At 46.1% G+C, this 27,450-nt stretch overlaps 2 protein-coding genes across 3 annotated transcripts in view; one reads left to right on the top strand and one right to left on the bottom strand.

The window, feature by feature from the left end:
• DENND2D (DENN domain containing 2D) overlaps positions 1 to 8,330 on the bottom strand; it is a 40,198-nt gene extending 31,868 nt beyond the window's left edge. The window contains exons 1-2 of the mRNA XM_089300157.1: positions 8,199 to 8,330; positions 4,749 to 4,881 (exon numbers count right to left, since the gene is read on the bottom strand). Coding sequence (XP_089156283.1) covers positions 4,749 to 4,881; positions 8,199 to 8,309 — 244 coding nt within the window. The 5' untranslated portion in view covers positions 8,310 to 8,330. The remainder of the gene's footprint in view (positions 1 to 4,748; positions 4,882 to 8,198) is intronic.
• Positions 8,331 to 13,113: 4,783 nt separating this feature from the next.
• Positions 13,114 to 26,587, top strand: CHI3L2 (chitinase 3 like 2). Of its 2 annotated transcripts, none has more exons than XM_008264682.4 (11): positions 13,114 to 13,169; positions 14,904 to 14,933; positions 15,423 to 15,624; positions 15,891 to 15,947; positions 19,325 to 19,475; positions 20,020 to 20,144; positions 20,399 to 20,528; positions 21,710 to 21,892; positions 24,248 to 24,364; positions 25,141 to 25,280; positions 26,077 to 26,587. In XM_008264682.4, the coding sequence occupies exons 1-10, from the start codon at positions 13,130 to 13,132 to the stop codon at positions 25,276 to 25,278; spliced, it is 1,173 nt and encodes a 390-aa protein (XP_008262904.3). In that variant the 5' UTR covers positions 13,114 to 13,129; the 3' UTR covers positions 25,279 to 25,280; positions 26,077 to 26,587. The 2 variants fall into 2 exon arrangements, with proteins under 2 accessions (XP_008262904.3, XP_089193126.1); XM_089337000.1 differs by having other exon boundaries at positions 15,423 to 15,653.
• Positions 26,588 to 27,450: the final 863 nt, after the last annotated feature.

Raw genomic sequence — 27,450 nt, 5'->3', positions numbered from 1 at the left:
CAAATATGGTGGCCAGGCAAGCAGGTAAGATTGAGGCTCACTAAAAAGCACCAGCCCAGAGGAAAACATGATAGGAACCCAGTTACAGAAGACCCTAAAATATTGGTTGATGCTTGCCGAATAGCTGATACCATTTGGACAGTGAATAACTCAACTAAAGCCTATGTTCCCTTAAACCGCTCAAGTAAAGTGCCTGCTCCTACTTCCTGCTATTTTTCCCAGAACCCATAGCAGGAAATAATCAATAGCGGAGGAGCAGCCTGTGCTATTCTTGTTAACCACTGTCATTGTAGCAGTCCGTCTGTGGTAACTGTTTCTGTTTCTGTTTTCTTTCATCTTTGCCTACATATTCAGACTTCTTGGATGCCATCTGGAGCACCTGTTCTTGGCAACCAGCTATGTGTTTCCAGGTGGCCACCCTTATTCTGGTGCAAAAGAACTTTATTCTTCATGCAAGGTGCCCAGTTGGCTTCCTAGGTTGACAGTGAGGAGCAGAAACAGTCCTGCCTCATGCTCCACTTAAAGATTTACTTATTTATTTGAAAGGCAGAGCGACAGAGAGAAAGAAATCTTCCATGCACTCCCCAAATGACAGCAATGGCCAGGACGATGCCAGGGGTCCAAAACATCACCCAGGTCTCCCACATGGGTGGCGGGGTCCAAGCACGTGGGCCATCTTCCACTGCCTGCCCAGGTGCATTCGCAGGGAGCTGGATGGGAAGTGGAGCAGCTGGAATCAAACCAGTGCTCAGGTATGGGATGCTGGCATCAACTCAGTGCACCACAATGCTGTTCATTAATTTTTGTGAAGATTTATCTATTTGTTTGTTTATTTACTTAAAATGTAGAGCAAGAGAGAGAAAGAGAAAGCAAGACAGCAGGAGAGGAGAGGTCCTCTATCAACTGGGTCATTCCACAAATGTCTTCAATAGCCAGATCTACACCAGGCTGAAGCCAGGAGTCAGGAATTCCATCCTGATGTCCCACATGAGTGGCAGGGGCCCAAGCACCTGGGTCACACTAGCAGGAAACTGGATCAGGAAGCAGGGTGGCTGGGCCCAGACTCTGATTTGAATGACTCGTAAGTGGCAGCTCGGGCTGCTGCACCACAGCAAAATCCCTATCCAACAACCCTGGAACACACACGCACACACACACACATGCACGTGTGATCAGGAGGAATGCCTGGAGACTTTCAGCTCAGGTTGGGTTGTAGCTTCTGATCAGAGAGCGTTCTCAGACAAGGCCAGTGTTCCGGAGCTCCTGCAGTTTGTGTTTGTCAGGAATGGGTCTCCTGGGGCGGTGGGGGGCTCCCCAGTCCCAGTGTTCCCAGCCGGGAGGGGCTGCCTCTCTCTGAACCTGCTCTCCCTTGCCCCACCCTCTGTGGACACTCGGTGTCCTGACCGGGTCCTGCCTGGCAGAAGGGCCTCTCTTAGCAAGTCTCCCTCAGGCCCCAGGCTGAGATACGCTGACAGGGCTCACCCTCGGCCTTGAGGCACGTTAACAAGCTGTCACACCAAGTCGATGCCTGAACCAGGCCCAGCAGGAAGCAAGGCAAGGCAAGAAGGGGCCGAGCCTCAGGAATGCAAGCCTGTCAGGGCAAACCAGAAGTCATTCTCTCTGCCGGCTTCAGAGCAGAGCATTTCCTCCTCTCCTCCTCCTCCTCCTTTTGACTTTTCCCCTTTGATCTCCTCTGGTGTTCTTCCTCGGCTTCCTCCGTTGTAGCCCATACCCATTTCCAGAGTGAGCAAAACCATGACGTCATCACAAACCCTGGGCCAAGAAAACAGACGATCGCGCCGCAATTCCTACAAACCTCCGCCAGAGGGCGCCCCGCCCCGCCTCACCCCGGGTGTCCTGTGCCTCGAAGCCGGCTCCACGCTGTTTGGAAGTTCCGCAGGCCCAGGGCGTGGACTTGCATCCGGGCGAGGAACAGCGCCTCAGTTTCCCCAGTAATAAAAAGTCCCATCTTTCTCTGTTGTTTCTTCCTTGCGGCTGAGCCGGGATCTAGCTTGTCCTCAAGCAAAGCCTTAAAGCGTATTTCTGACCTCAGATTGGGTTGGTAAAGACGGTTTCCCCGCCTTTGGGGGCCTTTAGGCCCAGGGACAGAGCTGGAGCTTGCCTTTCCAGACCCCTCTAAGTCACCGTGACCCAGGGCTGGTATTTTTTTAAAAAAAGATTTATTTGGTTTATTTGAAAAAGAGAGTTGGCCAGCGCCGTGGCTCACTAGGCTAATCCTCCGCCTGCGGTGCCGACACACCAGGTTCTAGCCCTAGTTGGGGGCGCCGGATTCTGTCCTGGTTGCTCCTCTTCCAGTCCAGCTCTCTGCTGTGGCCCGGGAAGGCAGTGGAGGATGGCCCAAGTGCTTGGGCCCTGCACCCGCATGGAGGAAGGAAGACCTTTCTCTCTCTCTCTCTCTCTCTCTCTCTCTCCCTCTCTCTCTCTCTCTCACTGTCTAACTCTGCCTGTCAAAAAAAAGAAAGAAAGAAAGAAAAAGAAAAAAAAAAAGAAAAAGAAAAGAGTTACAGAGAGAGGTAGAGGTCTTCCATCCACTGGTTCACTCCCTAGATGGCCGCAACGGCTGGAGCTGTGCCAATCCGAAGCCAGGGGCCAGGAGCTTCTTCTGGGTCTCCCATGTAGGTGCTGGACTTGGGCCATCTTCTTCTGCTTTCCCAGGCCATAGCAGAGAGTTGGATCGGAAATGGAGCAGCTGGGACTAGAACCGGCACCCATATGGGATGCTGGCACTATAGGCCAGGTCTTTAAGCCACTGCATCACAGCGCCTGCCCCAGGGCTGGCCTTAGACTCTGATCTTGAACACCAAGAAAGGCACTTCCGCACAGCCCCACCATCCGGTGAATTGCAGCCAGCCGCCGCCCACTCGCGCCTGTGTCCCCAGTTCCACCCCCGGTTCTCTGCGGGCTCCCGCCTGGGTCCTCTTTCCCAGGCTGCCTGCAAAGGCCCATCCACGAAGACGCACAGACTGGACTGACTGGACTTAAAAGTGTTTTAATTGAATTGCACCAAGATGGTATAACTAAAATTGAAAGTGAGAAAAACTGGGGAAAATGCAATAAATATGATAAAGGATTAATGTATATCATTCAGAGAGACCTCTTCAAGAGCAAAACCAAAAAAATGGGCCATCCTATAGGAATGGGCTGACAACTCTGAGAAGAGAAATAATATCAGTTGCCAGACTGTTTAGTAGAAATTAAAATAGCAGGGTTCATTTTTAATATAAGAAATGTAGGCCAGTGCCGCGGCTCACTAGGCTAATCCTCCGCCTTGCAGCGCTGGCATACTGGGTTCTAGTCCCGGGCGGGGTGCTGGATTCTGTCCCGGTTGCCCCTCTTCCAGGCCAGCTCTCTGCTGTGGCCAGGGAGTGCAGTGGAGGATGGCCCAGGTGCTTGGGCCCTGCACCCCATGGGAGACCAGGAGAAGCACCTAGCTCCTGCCATCGGATCAGCGCAGTGCGCCGGCCGCGGCGGCCATTGGAGGGTGAACCAATGGCAAAGGAAGACCTTTCTCTCTGTCTCTCTCTCTCACTGTCCACTCTGCCTGTCAAAAAAAAATAAAAAAATATAAGAAATGTAAAAGACCAACATGTATTACATATTAGGGTGAGATGACAGGCGTGCTCTTGCTACCCTGCATGGTTGGAGGGCTTCTAAACTGAAGCACATTTCCAAGAGGAGACTAGAATAATGAATGTATGTTAGGCAAACTCGAGTCATTACAGTGTTACCAATGATTGTGAAATTCGAAAAACAAGTGGACTATCAGCAACAGAGGTAGCCTTTCCACATGTAGAGTGGCATACGTACTACCAAAGTGTTAAAAGTGATTTCTCTACTTTCCCTTTCTGCAATGTACTTTTTTTAAAAAAGATTTATTTATTTATTTGAAAGTCAGAGTTACACAGAGGGAGGAGAGAGCGAGAGCGAGAGAGAGAGAGAGATAACTTCCATCTGCTGGTTCATTCCCCAGATGATCACAACAGCCAGAGCTGAGCTGATCTGAAGCCAGGAGCTTCTTCCCATGTGGGTGCAGGGGCCCAAAGACTTGGCCATCCTCTAACTGCTTTCCCAGGCCACAGCAGAGAGCTGATCAGAAGTGGAGCAGCTGGGAGATGAACCAGCACCCATATGGGATGCCAGCACTGCAGCCCGGCGCTTTAACCCGCTGCGCCACAGCATTGACCCCTGCAAAGCACATTTACTACAATTTTTTAATGTCTAGTTTTGGGGGAAAAATAATTTTCTTATACATTTGTTTCATGTTTCATTTGTGACATGTATTAAAAACATGTCACTAGGAATCTGGAATCAAATCCTACTTGGTTCATATTTGGTTTACAGTATAAATCATGTTTATATAGTGGCAGACAAAGAGGAAACACTCCATTAATATTGCCTTTCTTTTATAAATTTGAATGGCGGGTGCCCTCTTTAGCATATACTTCATTCTCACAGGGTTGGGGAACCTTTTTCTGTCAAGGGCCATTTGGATGTGTGTAACACAATGAGCACCTTAAAGATGAGCTGCTGCAGATGGAGTACGTTTCCAATTCTCTGTGGGCCAGACCAATGATTCGAGGTCCTCACAGGATTCATGGGCTGGACGTTCCCTGCCCCTGCTAGAATTAGATTCAGCTGTATTTACATCTCTGCCTCCTCAAGCAGAGGGGCAGGTTCAGGGCCTCCTCTGTGAGCCCCTAGCAGCTCGCAGCAAGGCGTCAACTTACCAGAAAGGTTTGCTGCACCTGTTGAACGCTGAGTGATTGAAAGCTGCACTTCCTCCCTTAGCGCCAGGGCCTCCACCCATAGTCTCTCCCTCTTCTGCCGTGGAGCTTTGAGTTGAGAACACACTGATGTCTCCTGTGCCAACAAAAGGGCATGAGTCTGGGGTGCAATGTCTCCAAGATAGGCATCAAATCAAGGCAGGCAGGCTGTGTGGCAAGGGAAAAGCCTGCCGGGGAGAGAATGCACGACTTGGGCCAGGAAGGAGCCTTGCTCAGGTAGAGTCTGCAGGGTGGGGTGGGTCCTGTGGTCAGTGGGCTAAGCTGCCACTTGGGACTCCCACATGCTTTGCTTCTGATTCAGCTTCCTGCCAATGCAGGAGGAGGCAGCAGCTGATGGCTCCAGTATGTGGGTCCCTGCTACACATGAGGGAGACCTGGATAATGGAGGCCGCTTGGGGAGAGAGCCAGCAGACAGAAGATCTCTCTCTCTCTGTCTCTCCCTCTCTGTAACTCTAACTTTCAAATAAATAAGTAAATCTTTATAAAAAAAAAAACTTTATAGAAAACAGAAAGAGAAGTAGATATGAAATGTGCAGCAACATTAAAATATACAGATAATCTGTGAACAGAATATAGGGACAGAGAATCAAGAAATCTGCCTAAGTAAATTAGTGAATGTAGCATTTCAAACCAGTCAGAAATAGATGGGTTTTTAATAAGTGAATCAGGGGCCGGCACTGTGGTGTAGCGGGTAAAGCCACCGCCTGCAGTGCCGGCATCCCATATGGGTGCCGGTTCAAGTCCCGGCTGCTCCATTTCTGCTCCAGCTCTCTACTATGGCCTGGGAAAGCAGTAGAAGATGGCCCAAGTCCTTGGGCCCCTGCACCTGCATGGGAGACCCAGAAGGAGCTCCTGGCTCCTGGCTTCAGATTGGCACAGTTCTGGACGTTGCAGCCAATTGGGGAGTGGCCCAGCAGATGGAACACCTCTCTCTATCTCTCTTTCTCTCTCTCTCTCACCCCCTCCTTCTCTTTCTGTGTAACTCTTTCAAATAAATAAATCTTTAAAAAATTAAAATATAAACAAATCAATGATATTGAAACAACTAGTGAGTTGGGGGGAAAATATGGATCCACGTGCATCTTTTTTTTTTTTCTCCTCAAAGATTTACTTATTTACCTGAGAGGCAGAGTCACAGACAGAGAGAGGGAGAGACAGAAAGAAAGGTCTTCTGTTTGCTGGTTCACTCCCCAAATGGCCACAACAGCCGGAGTTGGGCCGATCTGAAGCCAGGAGCCAAGAGTCTCCTCCAGGTCTCCCACATGGGTGCAGGTGCTCAAGCACCTGAGACATTTCGCACTGTTTTCCCAGGCCATCAGCAGGGAGCTAGATCAGAAGAGGAGCAGCTGGACATGGTCGGGCGCCCACATCCGTGCTGATGCCACAGTTGGAGGCTCAGTCCACCACTCCACAGTGCCGGCCCCCACATGCACCTTTTAAAACTTGCATATAGTTCAAAGATTAAAATGTAAACAATAGGGGCCAGCACCTCGCTCTTTCTCTCTCTCTCTTTCCCTCTCTCCATCTCTCCCTCTTCCTTCTCTCTAACTCTGCCTCTCAAATAAATAAACCTTTTCTTAAAAAATAAACAATAAATCACAAGACATTATAAGAAAACACAAGTGATTTTTTTTTATTTGAAAGTCAGAGTTACACAGAGAGAGGAGAGACAGAGATAAAGGTCCTCCATCTGCTGGTTCACTCCCCAGATGGCCGCAACAGCTGGAGCTGTGCCGATCTGAAGCCAGGAGCCAGGAGCTTCTTTGGGTCTCCATGCAGGTGCAGGGGCCCAAGGACCTGATTTATCTTCCACTGCTTTCCCAGGCCATAGCAGAGAGCTGGATCATAAGTGGAGCAGCCAGGACTCAAACTGGCGCCCATGTGGGATGCCAGCACTACAGGCGGCAGCTTTACCTGCTATGCCACAGTGCCGGGCCCAAGTTATTTTTTTTTTTTTTTTTTTTTTGACAGGCAGAGTGGACAGTGAGAGAGAGAGACAGAGAGAGAAAGGTCTTCCTTTTGCCGTTGGTTCACCCTCCAATGGCCGCCGCTGCAGCCGGCGCACCGCGCTGATCCTGGCAGGAGCCAGGAGCCAGGTGCTTTTCCTGGTCTCCCATGGGGTGCAGGGCCCAAGCACCTGGGCCATCCTCCACTGCACTCCCTGGCCATAGCAGAGAGCTGGCCTGGAAGAGGGGCAACCGGGACAGAATCCGGCGCCCCAACCGGGACTAGAACCCGGTGTGCCGGCGCCGCAAGGTGGAGGATTAGCCTATTGAGCCACGGCGCCGGCTTCCAAGTTATTTTTTAAAATATAATTTTGGATTAAGAAGGTATGTTTGCTTAAGCAAGGAAGCAAAGCCAAAAGTCATAAAGAAAAAGACTGATTATTCATTATTTATACATGAAAAATACTACAGGTGGAGGTGATAAAGGAAAACAAAAGACAAAAAACAGCTGGAAAACTATGCTTGCATTGTGTTTGATAAGGTCTAATTTATTTCATGTTTACTGAGTTAATTTACTAATATACAAAGAGTTCTTCCAGGTAAAAAAGAAAAATCCAACAGAAAAGCAGTGAAGCATATATACAGAGAGCACTCTGACAAAGATAAATGACTCAGAAGTATTAGCAATCACATTCATTTTATTTTATTTTATTTTTATTTTTTAACAGGCAGAGTGGACAGTGAGAGAGAGAGACAGAGAGAAAGGTCTTCCTTTGCCGTTGGTTCACCCTCCAATGGCCGCCGCGGCCGGCGCACTGCGCTGATCCGATGGCAGGAGCCAGGAGCCAGGTGCTTTTCCTGGTCTCCCATGGGGTGCAGGGCCCAAGCACCTGGGCCATCCTCCACTGCACTCCCTGGCCACAGCAGAGAGCTGGCCTGGAAGAGGGGCAACCGGGACAGAATCCGGCACCCCGACCGGGACTAGAACCCGGTATGCCGGCGCCGCTAGGCGGAGGATTAGCCTAGTGAGCCACGGCACCGGCCAAGCAATCACATTCATTTAAAATAACGTCAATTAAAACAATAAGATAGGGGCTGGCTTTGTGGCATAGCGAGTGGAACTGCCACCTGCGATGCCGGCATCCCTTATGGGTGCCAGTTCCAGTCCTGGCTGCTCCAATTCTGATCCAGCTCCCTGCTACTGTGCCTGGGAAAGCAGCCGGATGGCCCAAGCCCCTGGGTTCTCACACCCATGTGGGAGACCCACAAGAAGCTCCTGGCTCCTGGCTCTGGTCTGGTCCATTCCTAGCCATTAGGCCATTTGGGGAGTGAACCAGCAAATGGCAGGTCTCTCTGTCTCTTCCCCTCTCTCTGTTACTCTGCCTTTCAAATAAATAAAAGAAATCTCTAAAAAAGAGAAAATAAACAATGGAGCGACATTTCTCACCTGGAAGGTTGGCAAAAACAACAGAGGTGAATGATGTATAACTTCTTTGGAAGATAGTTTTGCAGAGCTTTCTGCTCTTGTTTGGATCTGGTCTTTCCCCCAAGACTTCATGTGCAAAACTGTCGTCTCAGTGTGGCAATGTGGGAGTAGTGGACCCTTTAAGAGGTGGGGCCTAGTGGGGGGGGTGAGTAAGTCTGGGGACACCACCCTTGGGGACTGGGTTGTTATAAGGGAACCTGGTACTCTCCTGAATGTCTTCCTCACATGCTGATCACCATTCTTGCACATGGTGCACTGCTATCCACCATGAGGCCCTCACCAGAGCAAAGCAGGTGCCTACAGATGCTCTTAGATCTCCAAACTGAGAGCTGAATAGTTCTCTCTTTTTCTGACAGTACTCAAGTGTTTTGTGATAGCAACAGAAAACAAACTAAGAAGCTCAAAATTTAAACATTCAAATACTTTTTAAAAAGATTTATTTCTTTATAAGAAAGGCAGAGTTAGAGAGAGAGAGAGAGAGAGAGAGAGAGGCTGATTTTTCCATCTGCTGGTTCACTCCCCAAAAGGCCACTACAGGCAGAACTAGGCAAGGCTGCTGCCAGAACCAGCTGCTCCAGCCAGGTCTCTCACACAGGTGCAGGGACCCAAGCACTCTGACCATCTGCTGCTGCTTTCCCAGGAACATTAGCAGGGAGCTGGATCAGAAGTGAAGCAGCCAGGACATTAATTGGCACTCTGATATGCAATGCCAGGATCACATGCAGTGGCTCAACACACTGCACCACAATGCCAGTGCCAAAAATTCAAATAATTTTTGACATATCAATTCTACTTTAGGATTTCTCCTATAGATTAATTTATGTATATATACATATATAGGTAACATATATATATATATAAAGAACAAATAGTTTCAAGAGTTTTTTTTTTCAGTGCCAAAACCAGGTAGAAATAATCTAATTGTTCATCACAAGGAAATGCTTAAGTAGACGACGGTGTAGCCATACAATGGGAGATGATGAAGCTGATAAGAAGGATGAGGGAGACAGGTGCTGGTCTGGAATGATAGCCAAGCTATGTTAAGTGGGGAAAAGGGTGGAAGATGAATTGATTATGCTTCTGTTTATGCATGACTCTGGATTTCTTCACAGAAAAGCAAGTGGGTGGCACTGAACTTGTGGGACTGGAAGGGTGTGGCCCTCAAAGGAACTTCATTGTTTACTTTCACAGTTCCTTTCAGGCTGCCACTTGATGAGGATTTTTCCATCCTGTGCCTGGACTTTTCTGCTGACCTGCAGGTCATAAAGTTCTATAGTCACTCTAAGTTGCAAACCCAACCTCGAGTTGCTAGCCAGTCCCAGATATTCATAAAGACTCCAGGCTTGATTGATGTTAAATCTGGTCCCCTTCCCCAGCCAGGTCTACTATGTGCTACCACTTGAAGTCCTCTTTATTTCCTCTTCCCTTAACTTACATTTCTTCTGTCTTGCTATTAGGATTTCTGTACTAGCTTTGGTCAACAAGAAGAGAGAAGAGTGGCAAGATGAAGAGGATGTTGTCACTTAACTGGCATGATCTTTTTTTATCATTTTTAAAATTTTTATGTATTTATTTGAGAACTAGAGTTTCAGACAGATAGAGGGAAAGACAGAGAAAAAGGTTTTGCATCCACTGGTTCACTTTCCAAATGGTCACAACGGCCGGAGCTGGACCCATCCAAAGCCAGGAACCAGAAGCTTTTTCTGGGTCTCCTACATGGGTACAGTGAAAGCACCTGGGCCATCTTCCACTGCTTTCTCAGGCCATAGCAGAGAGCTAGATGGGAAGTGGAGCATCCGGGTCTCGAACCAGCGCCCATATGGGATGCCTGCGCTGCAGGTAGGCTTAGCCTACCACAAGGCAGCGCGAGGCCCCATGATCTTTTTTTCAAAACTTTTTATTTATATAAGCTGAACAAATTTCATGTATTTCACATACACAGATTTAGGAGCATAGTGATGCTTCCCACGTTCCCCTCCCTCCCACGCCCCCACCCTGTCTCCTCATTTCTTTCTGTCGCTCCCCCTCTTCGTGGAGGAACGACACAGGACCCTGCACTGTTCTTTTGTCTGCTCGGCCCTTCCCGGGTTTGCTGCTGGTTCTTCCCGGGTTGGCTACCGACCCTTCCACCTCCGTGGAAGGGCAGTTCCCCCTGCCACATTCCCCACGTCCGTGGGGGAGCGGCACACCGCCAGCCGGCTCTCTCGGGGGCTACACAGGTGTTCCTTCAGATGTTCCCCTTAGATGTTCCTGGTGCATGCCGTCTCTCTCCTCCTTTATAGTCCTCCTCCGCCAATCCTAACTCGGCTGCCCATACGCCGAGCACACTGCTCTCCTCCAATCAGGAGCAGGTCCTACAGTTTCTTGGTTGAACTGGAGGCAGCTGTGTAGAAGCTGTTACTCCCTTCTCAGCGCCATATTGTGGGAGAGCAGATGCATAAAATAAGCCCCAATTCCAGTAACCCAGTCTAGTCCGAGTTGCTCCCCACACTTTCTTATTCTTTCTTTCAGTTTCTACAATGATATGCTTTCAGTTCATTTTCTAACCATGAGCTTAACCCTTCACTAAGTAAAGAATTCAACAAATAGTAAGAAAAAAACAGGGGCCAGTGCTGTGGCTCACTTGGCTAATCCTCTGTCTGCAGCGCCGGCACCCCGGGTTCTAGTCCCAGCTGCTCCTCTTCCAGTCCAGCTCTCTGCTGTGGCCTGGGAGTGCAGTGGAGGATGGCCCAAGTGCTTGGGCCCTGCACCTGCATGGGAGACCAGGAGGAAGCACCTGGCTCCTGGCTTCAGATCAGCATAGTTTTGGCCGTCACGGCCATTTGTGGGGTGAACCAACGGAAGGAAGACCTTTCTCTGTCTCTCTCTCACTGTCTAACTCTACCTGTCACATAAGTAAAAATAAATAAATAAATAAATAAAAGAAAAAAAACACTGTTTATCAACAGTAGACACCAGAGTTGTAAACAATAATCAATTCTCAAAATGTCAGTTTCACTTATATACATTACGTTTTTTATACTCTATTAGCCTCCACAGATCAGGGAAAACATGATATTTGTCTTTTGGGGACTGGCTTATTTCACGAAGTATAATGGTTTCCAGTTGCCACCATTTTGTTGCAAAAGACAGGATTTAATTCTTTAGTACAACTGAGTAGTATTCCATAGGGTATACATACCACATTTTCTTTATCCAGTCATCAGTTGATGGACGTCTGTGTTGATTTTGTATCTTAGCTATTGAATTGAGCTGCAATAAACATGGGGGTACAGATAACTCTTTCATATGCTGATTTCATTTTGTTTGGGTGAATTCCCAGGAGTGGGATGGCTGCATCATATGGTAGATATGATTTCAGCTTTCTGAGGAAACTCCATACTGTGTTCCACAGTGGCTGTACTAGTTTACATTCCCAACAACAGTGTATTAGGGGACCTCTTCCCCCACATCCTTGCCAGCATTTAATTTTTGATTTATGTATGAGAGCCATTCTAACTGGAGTGAGGTAAAAGCTCATTGTGGTTTTTACTTGCTTTTCCCTAATGGCTAGTGGTCCTGAACATTTTTTCTTCATGTGTCTGTTGGCCACTTGATTTTCTTCTTTTGAAAAATGCTTGTTCAAGTCCTTTGCCCATTTCTTAACTGGATTATTTGTTTTGTTGTTGTTGAGTTTATTGAGCTCTTTATAAATTCTGGGTATTAATAAATGGCATGATCTTTTTTTATAGAAAGCTTTTATTTAATAAATATAAATTTTATAAGTACAACTTTTGGATTATAGCAGTTTTCCCCCCATACCTGCCCTCTCAACCCCAAACCATCTCACCTAGTCCCTCTCCCATCCTATTCTTCACTAAGATTCATTTTTAATTATCTTTATATACAGAAGATCAACTTTATACTAAGAAAAGATTTTAACAGTTTGCACCCACACAGACGCACAAGGTATAAGGTACTGTTTGAAGACTAGTTTTACTGTTAATTTGCATAGTACAACACATTAAGGACAGAGGTCCTACATGTGGAGCAAGTGCACAGTGATTTTCACTGTTGATTTAACAATTGACACTCTTATTTATGACGTCAGTGATCACCTGAGGCTCTTGTCATGAGCTGCCAAGGCTATGGAAGCCTCTTGAGTTCACAAACTCCAACCTTAGTTAGACAAGGCCATGATCAAAGTGGGGGTTCTCTCCTCCCTTCAGAGAAAGGTACCTCCTTCTTTGATGGCCTTTCTTCTTGATGGTTCTTTCCAATGGGATCTCACTCACAGAGATCTTTCATTTAGGTCATTTTTGCCACAGTTTCTTGGCTTCTGGCATGATCTTAAGAGGACTTTTTGATACTTGGGCCTGGCAAATGTTTCAGGCTGTTCTGTTCCTCTCCTGAGAGTATTTGTGGGTTCCTCAGACTCACCCCCTCCTGCATGTACCCTGAAAGTAATCACCTCCAGCCACTGCTCCCATTAGCCCCTGCATTCCTGCTACAGCCCTCCAAACAGCAGTCTTTCTCTGTTGAGATCCCACTGTCCTCGCTTGGGCAGGACTTAAAGTGAACCCGGGCATCCAGGCCATTTTCTTCTCCATGTCATTTGTCGCTGATATATGGAAGCAGCAAGTCAGAGGCTCAAGGCCTGAGAGAAGGCTCCTGGGAGGGGGTGATGAATGGGGTGTTTTAGTGACTGTGTCCACAGAATCTCTTTTCTGCCAGGTGAGAGTTGGTGTTGCTCAAATCCGAGCTCCATTGCCTGGAAGTTTCATAAGACATATTAGCTAGGGGAAGTCCCTGAAAATTCCTGGGCTCCTTGCTTCCTTCCGGTAAACCAAGCTGTTGAAACATCAGGGAATAAAAGGCCCGGAGTATCTGCGTTCTAGAAGCTGCTGGGAGACATGGGAGCAAGCACCATGAATACGAAGTCTCTCTGGGCAGGTGAGTGGCGCTGGGGGAGAGCTGATAATTCAGTGGGACAGTAAGTGAGGAGGGAACGGCTAATGCAGACCTCTGGAAAAGCGATCTTGCTGCTTTCTTGAGATCGCAATCTGTTCACTTCAGTATCAAAAGATACTAAGCGAATGCAGTTGTCCTAGGGAGGCCATGTGATCTTTCCTGCATAGGCAAGAGCGCAGCAGTGGTGCAAGTCCTCTGCACTGTCAGGCTGCTCTCTGCACAGAGGTGCGCTCGTCTACACTAGAACTGGAGCTCTAGACCTGGAGAAGATGGTGCTTTATCCGTCTCTTAACGCGTGAGCCTGGCGTTGGGGGTCCCATGTGTCACGGGCTATGCTTTCAGTACATTGTAGAACTTTCAGGGAATCTCACATTTCTCATCTGCAGAATGATTTTTTTTTCACTCAATGTTTTCTAAACTCTCCCCTCAACTCTGGAGTTTAGATCCAAAACTCCAGCATTTGTACTGGCTGGGAATTTGGCAGAGGGTGGAGGTGAGACTAAAGAAACAGGGCTATGGGTGAACAAGGGGAGCTTACCAGGGAGAGAGGGGTATGTCTGATAGAGGAAAGGAGACATCTTGTGCTATTTGTATTTCTTTCATCTTATTACACTCTCAAGCCATGAGCAAGCACTTAACAAGAGCCTGTTGAAGGCTCTTTTCCCTGCGGCCTCTGGAAAGTGGCCAGTAAGGGAGGCAACACTTTGGACAAGTTTCTGGAAGAGGTTGACCTGACAAGTAGAAGTGGCAACCGGAATTTCTCTGCCCACTCAATGAGGGCATGGCAGATCAGCTTCCTGCCTCCTCTGCCCCTCGTCTGGAAAGAATGTGGAGCAGCAGGACAGAAGCCGAGAGCCCCGCGCCCAGCCCTGAGCTCTGCAGAGGCACACCCCGCTCCGGCAGCTGGGCGTCCGGAGCCTGTCTTCCTTCTCCCCTTCCCTTTTCCCATTTCAGACCCCAAGTCTGCACAATGTCCCCAGGCTGGGGAAATCATGGTTCAAGGTGTGCTGCTCCTGGGGGAAAGTGTCTAGAACCCGGGGCTTTACTTTTACTTTCCATTTGGGAGGATGAGTTAAGGATAGAGCGCTCTCACCACTGCTTCTGGGGAAGGTGTCCTGTGGAGAAGAGGCTGGCATGGCGTCACAGGCACAGGTTAAAGCACTACCAGAGCCAGCTCACACTGCTCCGCTCAACACCTGGCCTCGTTCTAAGACTTAGTTGCTTATACACAGGGAAACCGTTCACCTCAATTTTCCCAGGACAGTTATGCTCCAAGCTATCATCCCAGGTAAATTATTAAAAATGGTCCTTTCTGCTCTGCAAATGGTCCATTGGACAATAAAGTCTATGGTCATCCTCTCTACAATCATATTTAATTCTGGACTAGAACATGAGCTCCTTGAGGGCAGGGAAGGCAGGGACTTTAGTTTCCCTAGTATCCTGGACAATGCTTGCCACAGAGCAGGTGATCCAAAAGAACTTTAGATAAATGAATGAGCAAACAAATTTCCAGTTTGGAAACTGTTTCTGCTTTGAGGCACTCAAGGGCTACGGACACCAAGGCCCTGTAAAAAGATCACAGCGCAATGGCTGGAGAGCCTGGTGAAGCAAGGCTGTGTCTTGTCTGGAGTCCCCCACACAGACTTCTTGCCATCACCTGAAACAGATGGTCCTGCTTTGGCTCAACCGGTTTCTCTTTCTGCCCATGTGTTACAGGTTTAGTGGTCTTACTGCTCCTCCAGGGAGGTAAGTAGTACGTGAGTCACCATTGCCTGACTCCTTCTGTTCATGATGTTTGCTTTCTGTCCCTGCTACACGTTTTCCCCTGGAGTCTGACACTAGCATGTTTGTGACTCTGACTTTCCCTTTGTGCATCCCTGGTTCTGGCTCTGTCTTTTTGAGTGAGTCTCTCTCCCTCTCTCTCTTTCTCTCTGTCATGTTTAATGTTATATGTGTATATAAATATGTACATACATACAACACGTGCGTTGTCTATTTCTCTACTTCTCTACGTCATCATCCAACCATCTGTGAGTGTTTTGCATATTGATGATGTCTCTGTTTTCCAACAAGCAAGTGCTTCTGGGCTGCACTAAGGATTCAGACTAAATGAGCTCAGAGGCTCTTGGTGAATGAGCAAAGAATGCAATGGCTGTCTTGGGGAGAAACCCGTAGGCCTCTGGGCTCTCAGGCAACAACACTAGTGTCTCATTGTCTTTCCCCACTCTGCTCCAGGATCTGCCTACAAACTGGTTTGCTACTTTACCAGCTGGTCCCAGGATCGGCAGGAACCAGGAAGATTCACCCCCGAGAATATTGACCCCTTCTTATGCTCTCACCTCATCTACTCATTCGCCAGCATCAGTAACAACAAGATCATCATCAAGGACAAGAATCCCACAGTGTTTCACCAGGCCATCAGTGATCTCAAAGCCAAGTCAGTGGGATGGGGATGGCAGTATCCAAGTAGGTTTTGGGGGAAGGATATCAGTAACAAACTTGGCCTAAAGCCTACTACTTCATCCCTATGCATTTCCTTGAGTTAGAGTCTTCTCCCCTGGTGCCCAGTTCCTTCACTGAACTTAGCACTGAGCAGCCAGACCCCATTTGCTCGTATTCTTTACAGCAGGAATCCTACCCTTTAGGCAAAGGTTCCCCAGGCATTTGGAAAGGAAAGAATCAACTTACTCTTCTCTACTCTAGGAATCCAAAGCTGAAAATTCTGTTGTCCATCGGAGGGTACCTGTTTGGTTCCAAAGGGTAAGCCTGCATCTGCATTTTATTTTCATTCTTCCTTATAATTTCTGGTCATTACCACTTTCCCTCCAGCCTCTCCATAGAGGTCTTCCCTTGCCCACCTGTGTTTTGTTACAAGTAGAGGCACAGCACCAGGTTTTCTGGTGTCTTGGAAGGAGCACCCAGGAGCTTCACCCAAAGTTCGGTTACTGAATGCCTGAGAGAAACAGGACTGTGCGCAACATCCAGTAAACTCATTGCTGTGAAGATTTTTTCACCTTACAGATTGTGGGGAGATGGTTTTAGTCAGGAAGTGCAGTTGTCTTAATCACTTGAGGGTTTGATGTTGCACCATGGGATGGGCTGGATGAGTTATTTGCACTTAAAAGCCCAGCCTTGGTCCATGGCAATCACTGGATGACATTGTCCTGGGCCAGGTGCAGAGCAAGATGGCCTGAGAAGAGCAGGACGCCAGAGGCGACAATCGAGTCTGCCTTGCTTGAAAACAGTTCTCTTAATGCAAAGCATGCATTATACATCATATTTTCTACTCACATAAAAATGATATCCCATTTACTCAAGAGCTAAAGACATACAAGCACACAAGGATAAACCACACCTTTTTTCAAGCTTCAGTTATAATTAGTCTAATTTTGAATTCCTTCTTATATAATTTTTAAATTGCTAACACTTTACAAATTCCAGAGTTCTTAAGGGCAGCCAGAAGTCTTTCATTTTCACAGAAATCTGTTCCTAAAATCTCCTTGTGTGGTTTGTCACTTAGAGCCAGAGGAGGCAGAGAAAAGAAGCAGGTATTAGAATCCCTGTGTGGATTTCTACAAGCAGAAAGAAGGAAGAAAAATCAGGATACCTGACTTATCTGATCCTGTGTCACCCCACCTTGAACACCCTTCAGTTGTAAATGGGCTTCCGTGGCAACTATTCTCCTAATTCTCAAATTCTCCTTCCTAATACTTGCTTAAGTTTTGATTCAACTAAAAATGTCTTTGTTCCTTCATTCCTACATGCATACATTCATTTATTTAATAAATAATGACTCGAGTGCCCAATATATACACCAGCTCTGTGGTTGTAAGTAGGGCTTTGGAGCTAGACATATTGGTTTGAATTTCCCTTTAATCATCTGCAGCTCTACACAAGCTGTGTGACTTCAGGCACGTTCTTTAACAACTCTGAGCCACAGTTGCTGTTTTTGGCTTCTTTGCTTTAGCTATGCAATGATGATAAGAGAATTTATCTCCGGGTGGTGTTGTGAAGGCAGGCACTGCAAACAGACTGCCTGGAAGTGCCAATGTGCAATAAGGGCTCAGTGGGTGCAATAATCGTTATGTTAATATGGTTGTTATTATTGGGCAAATGCCAGGCTTTGTGCCAGGTGCTACGCAGAACACTGGATTATCTGGCATGCAAGTACTTGTTTCTAAGGAGTAAATTGCTACATTTCTATTCAGCAGGCAGCTGTCCTAAAGTCACAGGTGTCGGGCCACCAGGAGGCTCAGGTGCAATGGCTCTCTAATCATTGTAAACACTTGGAAGCATAAAACAAAAGCTAGAAATTGATTTCCACCATGTGTTCATGATAGGGGCCCTGTTTCTTGCTATACCCCCCACTGTGCAGCTAAGATACATGCAGGAACCAAAATATTGAGTAGATATTGACTGAAACAAAATTCATTCAAATCTCTAAACATATTTAGGGATGGGAGAGTCAAGAAGTGCCACAACTCAAAGAAGAGGTCCCCAGGAAAATGTTTTGCCAGTACCATTCGTTGAAAAGACATTTCCTGTCTCTAGCATATTTTCTTGGCAACTTTGTCTAAAATAAGTTGGCTGCATGTGTGTGAATTAATTTCTGAGCTCTCAATTCTGTTCCATTCATCTGTGTGCTGATTTTTATGCCAGAACGATGCTGTTTCAATTACTAAACTTTTGTAGTATGCTTTGAAATCAAGTATTTGGATGCCTCCAGCTTGATTTTTTTCCCTCAGGACGTTTTGGTGATTCTGGGTCTTTTGTGAGTCCACATGAATTTTAGGATTGCTTTTCCTAATTTTATAAAGAATGTCATTGGTATTTGGATAGAGATTACATTGAATGTATAGCTTGCTTTAGGCAGCATAAATATTTTAGTGATATTAATTCTTATAATCCATGAGCAAGGAATATCTTTCTTTTTGTGTGTGTGTCTGTGTCCTTGATGATTTCTTTCATCAATGTTTTATAACTGTCATTGTGGAAATCTTTCACTTCTTTGGTTAAATTTATTCCTAAATTCTTGATTTTTGTAGCTATTGTGAGCGGTATTTCTTTTCTGATTTCTTTCAGTAAGATCATTGTCGGTGTACAAAAATGCTACTGTTGTTTGTATGTTGATTTTGTAACCTACAACTTTATTGAATTGGTTTATCAGTTCTAACAGTTTTTTGGTGGAGTGTTTAGGATTTTCCATGTACTACATCACATCATCTGCAAACATGAATATTTTAACTTCCTCCTTTCCAATTTCAATGCCCTTTATAGAACTTTCCTAAAAGTGATTGTTTGGAGGCACATGCAGCAGGATTAGCTTCCTCAATCCCAACTTAAAGGTGGCCAAACTGGAACCCAGAAAGCTGGTTAGTGACAAAGCACTCACCAGAAAGTACTCTGACCTGGGATTTGAACCCAGATCTCCTGATCCTAAGCCTACCACATTGCTTTTCCAAAGGTGTAAGGCAACCAAAGGTGGAAAGTATTTAAACAGATTTTATTGAGAAACAAATGCAATAGGAGAAAAGGGCTGGATTGAATTCTGAATGCACAAAAGCAAGAGATTCATAGCCAAAGAGCAGGTGTCAGGGGTTGGTGGATGGGAAATTCTTCAGAGGAAACATTAGGACTAAGAGATTCTTGCCAAACCGACTCAACAGGATTTGTGCAAAAGGCAGGCCGAGATTGTCAGATACTATCTGAGAGGTAATCCAGGGCGAAGATTTGGGTAAAATATTCAGGGTGATCAGATACCAAGGGTCAAGGGTTCCCACCAAATTGCTTTGCAGGATTCTTGCTAAAACTGGAACCTGGGAAGATGAACACAGGTCAAGCTCTGGCTGAGCAGAGGGCTCAGGGGAGCTTTCTGAATCTTGGCCAAGGCAGCTCCCTCACCCTGCAGGGAATCTGCAGAGCCCCCAATCTTTCTCTTTCTGACCTGACCAGTTTTCTGTCCCACAACCTTTCCTCCACTCATCTGTTCCAAATGGTGCAAGGGTTGGGAAGGAAAAATAGTGAGTGAATATTGGGGGAGGGGGAGACTATCCCAGAGTTTCTGCAGAATATATGTTGCATGATGAGTATTGTTTGTTCGTGTTTTTTTTTTTTTAACTGCATTATTTCTACCCCAGGTTCCACCCTATGGTTGATTCTTCTAAATCACAATTAGAATTTATTACTTCTGTGATATTGCTCCTGAGGAACCATAACTTCGATGGACTGGATGTCAGCTGGATCTACCCAGATCTGAAAGACAAAACTCATTTCACTGCACTGATTCATGTAAGTTAAAATCCTTGCTACACTCACCGCCTTTAACATGTAGAACCCATGTCTATACAAGGAAAGAAAAAGAGGCAGTAGACACTGGTTCGGAGGCACAGCCCATGCCCTTCCGAAGCCCCGACTGATGGGAAGAAAGCCTCAGCTTCTAGTTTAGGGCAGGGACCATGGCAAACAACAAAGCCCCTTACACAGTGAACAAACGCCACCAAAACAAAGCAACACCCTTGTAAAAGTATGGGGCCATAGAATTTCCTGTGTACTGAGATAATCTTACAGAAAAATCCATCACACAAATCAGAAAACCTATCAGGAGGAAACACAGATAGTTCTTTCCTGAGTGCAATGAGGCTGGGGTCTTCCTGCCAGCTGTGGAGACTTCCGGAGCTGATAAACCTGCGAGATATCTCCATGTGGGTTAGGGAGGGAAGGATTGATCTCATCCATCTAATGTGATTCTAGAAACTTCTTAGGTCTCAAACAAGAAGTTTAGGGTTGTGCTATGAGTGCAGAAGCTGACACTTTGTTCTTTTGATTTTCCTAGGAGTTATCAGAAGCCTTTCAGAAAGATTCCATCAACTCTAGCAAAGAAAGGCTTCTCTTGACTGCAGGCGTGTCTGCAGGGAGGCAAATGGTTGATAACAGCTATCAGATTGAGAAACTGGCCGAGTGAGTACATCAGAGTGTCTCCCCTTCCTTCTGCCCCCATCCTGGTCCATGCAAGTTTCATGTGTCAGTTTGTCTAAGGAACAAGGGGAGGAGGGAGAGAGGGCTAGTCACCATTCTCACCCTGCAACTCAGCCAGGATTATCTTCTGCAAGGCAAATTTCAGTCCTTCTAATAATATTCAAAGCCCCCAAAATAGGTAGAATGGATTCTACCTCTACTCATCATAGAATCTCTTCCTTGCTTCTGACTTTCAGAAAACTGGATTTCATCAACCTCCTGTCCTTCGACTTCCACGGGTCTTGGGAAAAGCCCCTTGTCACGGGCCACAACAGTCCTCTGAGAAAGGGGCATGTAGACAAAGGGCCAAGCTCCTACTACAATGTGGTGAGTGGGGCACACATCCTGCAGCAGGGCGCTGGCTGCTGGGGAGGGGTTGAGGAGAGCCCAGAACATCTAGAGTGACTTCTGTCTTGACATAAGCAGGAGCCAAGTGTCCAAGCCCAGCTTGTGAGTGCAGACAAAATACTCTCACCAGGCATCAGTAAAATGTCACCTGGAGATGGACGGTCAGAAGAGCTAGTAGTTGATGCTCCCTGAGCTCTATTTTTGACCCAATCTGTCATCCATCTCAGTCCACTCTAGAGTCTTCATTTTTGGTACATTTGATATACATAGGTGCATCAGACTTGTACCTTCCTCTGTCTATCCATATTCTTTATTTAATTTGATCTTTAAAACAACACCATGAGGTTGGCTAGGCAGGAAGCATTACTGAAGATCCATAGGCAATGAAATGGAAGCCTGGTAGACTTAATGTTTGATGCTGATGTAAAAGTCCTGAAAAGTTGGAAATGTGAAATATAAGAAAAAAAAACGGTGTTGTTGTTGTTCTGGTACATATATATGAATGAGTAGTCCTAAAATTTGGGGAGAAAAAAAAATGTGGTTTGAAATGCTTGTTTCCAGGCCTTCACATTTAAAGTTACAAAAATCATCAGCCCAAAAGTAGATATTCTGATTTCTAGTTCGAAGTTTTTCTGGAACTCCACACAAGAGACTTAACATCAGCCTCCTTCACTTCCTCTCCCTTTGTCAGCTATCTTTAAAGATGACGAAGCACAGCCCCATCTTCTCTAACTCCGTATTTTATCCTGGTGGGGCAGGAAGACCTAAGGTAGCCTCTAACATCAAATCCCCTTGGATCCTGGTTGTTGTGAGGCCTTGCAGACTGAATCTGACCTCCATCTCCGTCAGTAAGATTGTACACTTAGTCCATAGTCCATTGGCTCAAAGGCTGAAGAAAGGGGAGATGACCCTGGTTTGATGTTTTCTAGGTCCCTTTTCTTATTTCTTTCATGATCTATTTTCTTTCACAACTTCAAGAAAACCAAGTGTACCTCTGACTGCTGAAGCATATTGATTGTGTTGCAATGAATCTCTGGGACTATCTGTACCCTGCTGGAGAAGAGGCATCAAGGAGTCGTGTCCATGAAATTTAGGATGGAGGCTAAGTCTGGACCCTCCTTTCCCCACACCCTGGATTTCAGCCTCTTTTCCCTTTCTAGGAATATGCTGTGGGGTACTGGATACACAAGGGAATGCCCACAGAGAAGATAGTCATGGGAATCCCCATGTATGGACGCTCTTTCACACTGGCCTCTGCAGAAACTGCCATGGGAGCCCCTGCCTCTGGTCCTGGAGCTGCTGGTCCCATCACCAAGTCTCCAGGCTTCCTAGCCTATTATGAGGTACCTGCCATGTCCAGGATGGGCTTCCCACTCCAATGTGACAATAATAGAGTAATAGAGTAACTGATCCTGAGTGTCGTGCAGGAGGGGGTACAGAATACTCTAGGAACACACAAAAGGAACTTCTAACTCTGTCTGGGGAGGGGCTGGGGAATATCCTGGAGGAAGCGCAACAAGCTGAACTCTGACAAGACAGAGCATGTAAGGAGTGCAGATGGGTAATGAAGGGCATGAGAGACTGGAAAAGGGAGACCATCCCAAGTTCTTGACTTGCGTAAGCAGGTGGATGGCAACACATTTACTAAGATTAGGGAAGACACAAGAAGGGTAGAGTGAGCATTGGTCTTGGTGGTGAGGTCAGTTTTGGACACTTGAAGTTTGAGAATACTGTGGGACATCCAAATGCCTTGGGGGACATAGAAATAACCAATGAGTGGTTGAATATATGAGGGTTCCTGAAAACGTGTGGAAAAAGGGAATAAAAACCTACCTTTATTCATGGTTTTTCATAATATACCTTCTCCATGAACTTCTTGAGGACCTCTCATATGGATTTGGTTATAGCAGTCCACTCTGTGCTAAAGACTTGCATAAAGATGATGTTTTAAGCCTAAGTGTACCATGAAAATTGAGTAGGGCCCAAGATAAAGCTCAAAGACCTCCTGCACCTGAGGGCTGTGCAGAGGAAGAAGAGCACATTAAGGAAACTGACAATAGAGCAAGAGAAGGGGGAGGACCCATATAGTTCTGTGCCAGAGCTCGGGGAAGTGAGTGTTCGAGGAAGGAGCAAGTACTCGAGTGTGTCAAATTCTGCCTAGAAATAAGATAACTAAGGAATAAAAAAAAAAAAAGCTGTTCTGTTGATTAGAATGGTATTTCTCTCTGTCCCTTAATATAGGGCAAAAATATCTGGAATACTTAAAAGCATAGGAGAAACCAGAAATCTAACAGTAGCCAATAGAAACTCTTGGAATACTCATATCACAAGTACTGGGTATTATAAGAGTTAAAATAAGTAATCCTTCATCATTGTCTCAAAGGGCAGATCACTAAGGTAGAAAGAATATAGAACAGAAATATAATTAATGAGAGTTTATAAACCATATAACTATGATATTTTATAAAACCACGGAAGTATTGTAAAACAAGATATGAGTAAGTGGCCAATGAGTGGGGTAATAGGCCATGAGTTCAGGCATGGGTGACCAGGGAAGGCTCCATGGAAGAAAAGATATTTGTACTTGGCTTTGAAGGATAGAGAAGAGTCTGAGTAGGTAGAGGAAAGATCATCCCACATCTTAGTGTCCCCTTGGAGTCCTAGCCTGACTTGTCATCTTAAGTTTGGGCAGAAGACATTATTAGACTCCTCACTGAATCTCAGGATGTGATAGACTGGAGGAGAGAGAGAGGCTGACCCATCCTTGGATAATTCTGGGTCAATGGCAACAACACTCTAATAGAAAGGCTAGAAAAGTTCCTCACTCAGAATCTGCTGGCAGGTTGTTGATATGGACCACCAGAAAGATATGCACTGCCCCAACTCATGGGAAATTTGATTATCTAGTTTGTCACACTAGGTCATTGTAATGTTGACAAGCTGATTTTTCTTAAATATTCAACTTTAATTTTCTGCCTCCATTGAGTAAACATGAATATAGATCACCCCCAAAGAGTAAGTAATCAGAAATGTATTTTCTGTGTGATGTCAAAATAATTTTTTTCACTAATGATTTATTTTTTTCTATTAGCTCTTACTTATGCTAACAGGAAAAAGTAGCTGATGATAACCTGGGGATTCTAGGACAGGGCATAATGGGAATGGAAAGGTGTAGAAGGGGAGTAAAGGGATTGACGTGGGAGAAGCTGCAAGGTGGAAAATAATTGTGATGGTCATCGAAATGCTGCTCATTTGTAGAGCACTTTACTATTTTCCAAAAATCTGGCAACATATACCCCATTAGTTCATTCGATCCCAACAACAACAACAATGTAAGAAATGAGTGTTGAAGACATTATCATAATTATTCCTGGTTTTGCAAATGAAGAAACAAGAAGATTAATTGGTTAGTGCTGGTATTTGATCTGGAACTCAAGTATTCGCTGACTGGCTGGGCTCCTTCTAATGAGGTCTTAGAACAAAAGGTCCCTCAGTGGTTCACCATAGACCATCTCAGTGGTTCACCAGTGGTTCACCCTGACCCATCCATTCTGTACAGTGTAACAGATTGTTTCCCTGTCTGATCCCTGAGATAAGATTCTGATATCTTCCCAAAATTCCTAGCCTGCCCTACCTACCTTACTCAGCTTCAAGAAGAGCCCATGGCTGAACCTCTATTTTCCATCTTTTCTTGCCAGATCTGCCAGTTCCTACAAGGAGCCAAGATCACAAGACTCCAGGATCAGCAGGTTCCCTATGCAGTCAAGGGTAACCAGTGGGTGGGCTACGATGATGTGCAGAGTCTGGAGGCCAAGGTAGGTGGTAAGAAGCTCAGAGATGGGTGATGCTCCTTTGAGTGGGGAACAGAGTTGTGTGGTAAAGTTCTTCAATACTTCATGTCAAGAAGGAGAAGCTCCTGGGGCCCCAGACTCTAGGCTTGTATCCAGCAGTCACTGTAGCCAAAGGGCAGTAGCGACTCTAAGCCACATCTGTGAGCACCTCTGGTACATAAAGAGAGATGGAAAGGATGGAGGAATGAGGCATGGAGAGAAAGGAGGAGAGGGGAGAGGGAAGAAAAGAGACCTCCCTGCCTACGTGGTTATTTACCTTGTCAGTTCTCTTTGGACAAATCCTTCAGTCCTTATCTAGTTTCCCTATCTTCAGTCTTTATCTGGCTTCCCTATCTAGTTGGCTGCATATTTCTGAGCCTATCAGTGCTCACATTTCGGCAGCCATTTGTTTTCCTTCTAGGATCAGGGAAGTTAGGAGGCATCTGAGTAATCTACAACTCCAGGCGTTTGTGTTTGCTGAAGGCTTCCTAGTTCTGCCTTAGCCTGCAGAGCTTTTACAGCCCCCAAGACTGCAGAACCCAGAGACTGGTGACTCCATGAGCCAGATGAGAGATGCTCTGTAGTGTGTGGTCCTCCCAGGGTCTCCCTACGCAACTGTTCCCAGCAGGAATTCTCTAACTCCATACGACCAATGAGTCTACTGCTGTTTTCTAAGTTCAAACCCTTATCTGAATCTGATGTGGTCATGGGTGGTTAAAAGTTTCTTCTAATGTCTGTCTGTATTTCTGTGCCTTCCACAGGTCCAGTTCTTAAAGAATTTAAACCTGGGAGGGGCCATGATCTGGTCCATTGACATGGATGACTTTACGGGCACATCCTGCAACCAGGGTTCCTTCCCCCTGGTCCAAGCTGTCAAGAGAAACCTTGGCTCCCTATGAAGGTAACAGAATCTGGATTTGGGGCTGGGAGTGGGCAAAGAACTGGGCAGAACAGGAACAGGATGCCAGGGAAGTTCACATTTGTGGACTGATTTTCTTCATGTGCCTTTGGATTTTCTGTTGTGTGGGCTGAACCTAACCTTTCGGTCAGCTTCCCAGAAATTTTTAAAATAGCAAGAATTTTAGGGGCAGGCATTTAGCCTGGGAAAGATGCTAGTTAAGGTACCTGATCCTACGCAGGAGTAACTGGGTTCAATATCCAGGTTCAGATCCTGACTCCAGCTTCCTGCTGGTGCAAAGCTTGGAGAGCAGCAATGGCGGCCCCACTAGTTGAGTTCTTGTCATTCACATGAGAGAGCCGGGTGGAGTTCCTGGCTACCAACTTCGGTGTGGCCCAGTTCAAGCCAGTGTGTGCCTATTCTGAGTGAACCAATGGATGGGAACTCTCTGTCTCTCTGAATTAAATTTGATTATTTTTTTTAAAAGAAGAAATTTTGGCTACCAATTTCTGAGCTAAGTGCTTTATTTATACATACCATGGGGATAAATATTGACTCCATCACAATTCTTCTAATTGTCTAAATCAAAATCAACTTGACCCTGTGCCCTCAACTCACTGGGCTGATGAGAAGTCCAATCTTGGCCACTGTGTAATGTACCCTTGTTCGGCTGGCAGTTGGTCCTTCCTGGTCTAGATGTTTGGAAGCTTCTATTATTATAATTGACATGCTCTTGCCCAAGCCTATCTGTTGCCTTGAAGGCTGCTTGCTTTGACAATGCTTCATTTCTGGTCTCCAGGTTCCCTAGGTGAATTGGACGATCTCTTGGACAGATGGAGGCCATTGCTGACCAACCATCCCTGCTGAGATCTGCTGATTGCAGGGCAGGGGCTGGAGGTAGGAGCAGCAGACGGAAGCTTACTACAGTGAAGAGGATTGACCATGCTATCTTGGAGAAGGACCCAGAACTGCTTGAAGACTCTGGGCTATTCAGTTTGCAACCTTCCAGCTTTGAGCATCTATGATTTAGTAACTTGATACAAACCTCAGGTTACTGAGTTGGGATTTGAAATATTCTTTTTGTCTCCAGGCTTAACTCAGAGCTGAACAGGCAAGGTGAATTTGCTGCCTATACCCTTTCCAGGAATTCTCCCATGAGATTGTCCTTGTAGGCAGGCTTCCAGATTTTGCAGTTCTAAGCCTTTCCTGACTTTCTCTCAGACCTTGGATTAGGCCAAACTCTCTTTTCCTGCAGCTGTTGGCTTGTTGTCCAGAGGCACAATAAAATAAAATTCATTTTGCTCCAGCAATTATGACCTCATTTGTGCAATCTTTAACCCTGTGGTATAAGGCTGTCCTGCTCTGGTCTTTGTGGGGAACAGGGCTACAAAGGCTGCGTATTCCATGGACAAATATTACCAAGAGCAAACTTACTGTTAAACTATGACTAGTATTTCTACATTACCAAACATGTCTTCGCAATGACCTAGAAGATCAGGTTTAAACTGAGACTTCTTAGACTAGAAATTCAATCCCAGAATGTGACAGCTCATGCCCTTGGCCCCCAGCCCAGACAGCCCTCTTCCCTTCCCACCTTCAGTTCTGTCTTGCAGAGCAGGGCCCAGCCCTCATACACACACATGTGAACATCTCGGGCTTTGCGTCCAAGCTTCCTCTATACCATCCCTTCACCTCCTAAAACACACACTCAAGGGCCTCAGGGCTTGGTGTATCACACTAGCAGCTTGGCCCATCCCCCATGACCATGGGCCCAAGGAAAGGCCTTCACCGGCCCTGAAAGCAGACACAGGCAATTTGGGCTATTGAGCAGGATTCCCGGGAATCTGAATCATGGTTTCTAAGAGGAGAGATATGAGCTCCAGGAGCATGCGCCCCTCGCCCAGCAGTCTCTGCTCATGGGAAAGAATGCAGGTGGAAGAGGCTCAGAGTCGGTCTCTCAAAGCAGGGTGACAAACTCTGGCCCACGGATCAAATCTAGCTCAGAGCCCATTTCTGTAAGTAGGATTTTATTGGAGCCCAGCTGTGCTCAATTTGTTTACACGTAATTTTTTTTATATAGGATAGGCCTGTAGCTGCTTTCTCTCTGCAATGGCAGAGTTGAGGAGTTGCAACAGTAGTATGGCCTGAAAAGCCTAGAACATCTATCATTTTA

Source organism: Oryctolagus cuniculus, chromosome 7 (assembly GCF_051225735.1).
Source record: "Oryctolagus cuniculus isolate XC-2025 breed Fujian yellow rabbit chromosome 7, ASM5122573v1, whole genome shotgun sequence".
In the NCBI taxonomy this organism is placed as follows: Eukaryota; Metazoa; Chordata; class Mammalia; order Lagomorpha; family Leporidae; genus Oryctolagus; species Oryctolagus cuniculus.
This window is presented reverse-complemented; position numbering and strand designations above follow the sequence as displayed.